General features: G+C 44.8%; 1 protein-coding gene across 2 annotated transcripts in view; it reads right to left on the minus strand.

Annotated features, from left to right (window-relative positions):
* Positions 1 to 4,074, minus strand: part of caln1 (calneuron 1) — a gene marked incomplete at both ends in the record, with an annotated part of 66,650 nt that extends 62,576 nt beyond the window's left edge. Inside the window, one exon of one of the 2 annotated variants that reach the window (XM_083984542.1) lies at positions 3,851 to 4,074. In XM_083984542.1, coding sequence (XP_083840668.1) covers positions 3,851 to 4,074 — 224 coding nt within the window. The remainder of the gene's footprint in view (positions 1 to 3,850) is intronic. The other variant, XM_083984543.1, reaches the window with a different exon arrangement.
* Positions 4,075 to 6,000: the final 1,926 nt, after the last annotated feature.

Below are 6,000 nucleotides of genomic sequence, written 5' to 3' on the forward strand. Positions count from 1 at the left end.
ACAAGGACATTGTGTTTATCAATGCAGATGATAAAAAGTGAGATAATGCGCTGAAACTGTAAAACACCTGATCTTTAAGCCCTCAGGAAGACGGCGCGGACCAGAGCCGTCCAGAGCCTTCACCTTCATTATACTTGATTAAATTGATCAAGGTCTCAGCTGAACAGGCTAATGTGCCCTTCAGGAGCAGAGCAAAGTACAGTAATCACTTAAATCAGCAAGTGATCACCGCAGCCTCAACCAAGACCACGTTTAATATTTTCTGCTTTTTTCCCCCCTCCATTAAATAGTTATTCCCCTGCAATACCGTGATATATCAGTTCAATAGAAAAGAAGGGAGGATTCTGAGGTTTAATATTCTGATTCAGCTGGTGATAAAAATGATCCATAGAAATGACTTAAAGATAATATCAGAGGATGGTACCTCTGCATTTTACTGAGCTGAATGCTTTGGCAAATTCTTAATCTCCAACTCTTTGTGGAAAGACAGAGATGCCTTTTAAGCCATTACACTACTGCAACAAAAAAAAAAGATCAATTAATTGTAGGACTGACTGCTTGTTTTCTGTGTAAAATGCAACATCAACATAACAGCAAATGAAACCTGCCCTTGTTTTATGAGATGGTATAATTACTATTGATGCCAATAGCTGAAGCTGTTGCCCAAAGTGACCTTCAGCGAGTGAGTGAATAGAGTCTGGCTCAAGGACATGTTAAACTGACAAGACACATGGACACAGCTGACGGCTGCACCAGCAGAGATTGGACCTGTGGCATTTAATTGCAGGGGCGATCTGTCACTCTGCTGTTTCGAGCTTCAAAGTTAAGCCCAAATGTGATTCCACAACAGGATCAACCCGTCACCAGTCTCTTCATTTCTCAGAGCTGAGTTACAAGGTGATTGTTGAGTTTGATGTCTGAGAAAAGGGATGCCTTAACAATTTAATATCAGCAACAGCTTCATATAGAAAAAAAGACAAACTGTTCACTGCAGACGTTGAAATCCTTCAATTTCCCTTCAAATGCTTCATATGAGCTGATCTATCAGACACAAACAGTGTAGACAAGAGTCAAAGATAAAAAAAAATACAGGGAGAAAATATTTTACAAATGATCAGCAAAAACATTTTAATCTGAGTAAGATTTTTAAACACAGATGATCTTATAAGAAATAATATGCTTTGAACATACCTTCAAAAAAAAAGCTCCAAGTTCAAAAGCTATGTAATCTGTCTTCATTGAGTGGACTGGTGTGAAGTTGATATACTGTACACTGCCAACTAGTCTCGTTGCAGTTTACATCCATACCTATATTACCTCATATAACAAATGTAGTGAATTCTCTGAATTTAATTTAACAAAAAAAAGGTATTACATTTATTTTATTATTATGCTAATGAAGTAAAAAACGTGTTTTGCATGATCTTGATGACCTTGACCTCTAACCTCTGACCAGTAAATTTGAATAATTTAATCTTTACATTAAGTAAATATAAAGAAATTCCCTTAAGATGTCCCTGAGATATCAGGTTCATGAGAATGAAACAGAGGCACAATAAAGAAAACGTCTCTGCCATGACACTGCTGTGCAAAGAACAGACATCACTGCATCTACGTTTAAATGCTGATGATGATGAACAATCTGTCAGAACAGGAAATGGTACAAAGACAGAGTATCTACAATGCATTCAGTGTATTCTTCTTTTCTTTGCCAGTCACCCACAATAAAAGTATTTCAGGGCAGCCTGACAGTAGACAAACTATTACTGCATCATTATTGTCCTTTTAAGTCTTTCCACTGTTGTTAAGACCAGGTCACAGCAGAACTGAACCCAATTACGGCACATACATAAATAAAACCACCTCCACTAAACTTGTGTGCTTGCCTTACAGGGAGAGCACTACTTGTACTGACACTTAAAGGAAGAGACAAAGATGATATGACTAATCAGAACACTTTGACACTGAAGGAGGAAGCAGGAGGCTGCGATTTCAGAACTGGTTGGAGGGGCTGGTGAATTTATTCCTCTCTGCAAATTTGTGTCCAGCAACTGCACATCAGAGGTCAGTGACACCTTTGTCTACAACAAGGAGGCGTGGTTGAGAGAACAGGGTCATGACAACAAGGTGTTGATACAAATGTCAAAACCTAAATTTCCAGTTGTGCAAAACAGACCAACTGTGAAGGCTAATATTTAAGACCCTGGAAGCTGAAAGTGACTTATTTTGACCTAAAAATGACTTAAGCATTTTTTTTATCATCAAGATTATTGTCTGTAATTTTTTTTTCTGTGATCATTCATTGATCATCTTTGCACTACAATTCAAACATTGTGCACATCCCTTTAAAGGTGTAATTGCCTGCGCATCTGAGGACTGTCCAGACAGAGACACTTAGTCCAAATCTTGATATTTTACACAGGATTAAACAAATACAGTGAAACAATATTAACCCAACTACATCTAATCGTATCCTTTTGAAACACTGACCAATAATCATTCAATATTTTTGTTTTATCATTGTTGAGCTTCTCCTATAAACCACAACCAACACCACAATACTTAGACTGCTCCTCAGCTCAGAGTCTTGACTCTTTGAAGCGAGCACAACCTGATGAAAAGAGCACATCTTTTATTTGAAGCCCTGTGCATGACAAGGAGGCCAGATGGCAATTTCTCACATCAGACCCCACAGCACAACAGCCAGTAGCAACGGGGCGATACTGAGGGGGGACTCAAGAACACTGTGTACCAGCTGCAGACCCTATGGCCACGAGATCAACTCTGGAAAGAGGACTGTGACACCATTTATGTTATGGTTAGATCTAAACGTCTGTATTGACAAAATACACCAGTCCAAAATGAAATACATCCAAGTTATCAGCAGGATGCAATTCCCCTTTAAAGATGATGCCATTTCCATAACACTGATCAACTGGCTGTCCTTCTCATCACACAGAGGCAGTGCTCTGCTCCGTGTTGGTTCAAATTTCTATTTTTCGATCGCACCCTGCATCAGACACAAACCAAAGAAAAACATTGACTGTGACATTACAGATTGAGGCACGGTCACATCACCGGAATAACTACAAAGTTTCCACAGAGGCAAGTTCTCAGTGTAGAGTTACCAGTTTTACTATTTCCCATCACTGCCAGAGAAACGCAGGAACAGGCAGCTGCTCATGAAAGCAGCCTGTTGAGGACGTGACAGCAGAGCCAAGAAGACGACATGTGCAGAATCTATGAACTTTCGATCAAGTCAGAAGTGAGGTATTCTGGTCACACTTCAGTCTCACCAACAGCACACTGTGGCTCCATGCAGCGAGGCAGCTTGGTGTCAACTGATGACTCTATCCATTCATGTCAACTTTTACTTTGATAACATAATACTGCAGCAGCAAACACACACACATGATGCTACAAAATCACAAGAAGTGGGTCATTAATTTCAGACATTAACTGCTTTTGATCTTCCAACTCTACCAGATCCCAAGATATGCAACACCAAAACAAATGTCTGGCTAAATCTGCCCCAGTAATGTAAATAATGAGGTGAAAAATATTACTATGGATCAATGACATGCTTGAACCTTCTGAAAGAGAAATCAATGGTTTAATTATTGTGCAGAGCAATGGACTGTGCAATTAGTGCATGAAAACGCAGTCAACTGGGTGCAAAGACAATCCATCAAACCATCGCTGCAAACCGGGAGTCAAACATTCTCCAAACTGAGAGGAGAGATGGAAGCGTCCCACAGAAGTGCCACCTCTCTGCATACATTCCCAGCTGCTTCCTGCTGCAACAGACCCTTTCCCTGTCTCTCTGTCTTTCTCCCATGCTGATTCTTACCCATACTGGTGGCTGTGATTGTACTCAGCAGGATACTGCAGCACAACAGGCTCCCTCACTGGACTCTCCATCACGTCCACCGTCCCGTCCCTCAGGTATGGGGTCCCTGGCAAGTCTCCGTTTACCTCCGAGCGCGTCCCCAGCGGCAGCATGCCAGAGGGCTCCTCCGTCTGAGGACTGGACTCCGCCGCCTGGGGATCGGGCTCTGTGACCTCCTCCTCCATCACTCTCTTAGATGCAGTGGTGCCTCCAGCAGCAGCAGCAGACTGCCTGTCCACAAACCACTGAGCCCGGCTGCCTCCACAGTTTGGGCTTGTCCCAGAGCAGCAGCATCGGTTCCCAGAAACCTCTTGTTTAATATTTGAGCAGTGAGAGCAGCAGGTACGACAGCTCCTCTCACGCTCCACTCCTTGGCTCCTCACTCCCTCCCTCTCTCTCTCTCGCTCCCTCCCTCTCCCTTTCTCTCTCCCCCCTTTGCTCTCTCACTCACTCTCCAGTGCAAACATTCCTCCACATGGGGAGACAGAGTGGAGGGCTCATTAGTGAGTCCCAATGACAGACTCAGCCCTGCCTGCCTGCCTGCCTGCCTGTCTGCAGCTGTGCTCACAAAACACACAGGGAGAGGCTGGAGAGAGAGAAGGAGGGAGAGAGCGAGGCAAAAAGAAAGAGAGAGAGAAAGAGGGGCAGAGACTCCAGGACAGGATGAGTAAAAGAGAGAGAGAACGTGGACAGACGGAAAAGGAGTGAGAGACAACAGATGCTGATAAAGACAGAGAGGACGACTGACAGCTAAGCAGAAAGAACAAGAGACTGATTGTGATTGTGATTGTGTGTGCAGCAGGAACACACACATACAGAGGGACAAGCGCACACACCGTCGCCTTCATATCTCTGTGGATTATGCTTACAGTGCGCTCTGCAGGTCAAAACCGGGATGCTCAAAAAGGCTCGTCACACACAGAGCGACACATCTCCGAGAGAGCGCACCGTGCCGTGCCGTGCCGTGCCGTGCCGTGCCGTGACAGCGTGCGCCACCACGTGGAGCAAAGAGCGCGCGTTGGATACTGAGCAAACGACAGGATGGTGATGGTGATGGTGGGTGGGAGGGGGGCGGCCGGCATCCCGGCGGGGGTCCACAGTGAGAGCTCTGCTGAGCGCTTGTCACAGCCCCAGTGCATCACCACACACACACACACACACACACACACACACACACACTTCCTGCGAACTATGTGTGGCAGTAGACGCTACATTCATGCAACAGCCATCCATCAGCACCATCATCCTCATGCTCATGCTCATCATCATCATCATCATCATCATCATCACCAAGACCACCAACAGGCGTTAATGTTCACACTAGAGACAGTCTGCCCCTGATCCTCTGTCTCCTCAATGAGAAATGTCGCTTTAAAACAAACACAGGTTCACATTTGACTCTGAAAACAACAGGTCCGGTAGAAAATGTGGCAGACTTCCACAACCGTCACTGAGACACACTGAACCACATGCTGCAGATGTTAACACTATCTCCTGTGAGTGGACGTCCGCAGGTCCTCACCCTCACAACAGGTGTGGGCCTGCGGGGAGCTCCGATGGGGGAGGGGGGGGGGGACAACAATACACCGGCTGTGCTCAGCTCCAGCCTGCTCGTTACTCACTTGTAGCAGGTAATTTACAGTCTCATTTCTCCAACTCACCTCTGAAGGTGTTGGGCGTCTGAGTGCGATCAGTCAAATCCGTTGATCGATGCCCGCAGTACGATCCAGTTTAGAGACTTGGGGTGGACTCAATCAGCCTCGTTGATCGATCCACGTCGCCTTTTGCGTTATCGTTGAATTATTCCTTTACTTTTAAGCGCACTTGTTCCTTCCCATCGCGTGAAAACGATAAAAAAAAAAAAAAAGGTCACACTGGTTGGTGGTTTTCTGTTTTCCTGATATGGATCGAAGTCCAGCAGCAGCAGCAGCACCGCGCGTTCAGACGAGTTGCACTTTTCACCAAACTCTCGTCAATGTTTTAATTTCTTCTCTCGCTCCGTCGCATCCGGTGATATTCACGCACTTCGAAGTCAGGTCATTTCGGTTGATTCAAAGTATATTTAAAAAAAAAAACAATCCACGGAATGTAGATCCGCAAACACGCGCGCA

Source organism: Trachurus trachurus, assembly GCF_905171665.1.
Source record: "Trachurus trachurus genome assembly, chromosome: 13".
Classification (NCBI taxonomy): domain Eukaryota; kingdom Metazoa; phylum Chordata; class Actinopteri; order Carangiformes; family Carangidae; genus Trachurus; species Trachurus trachurus.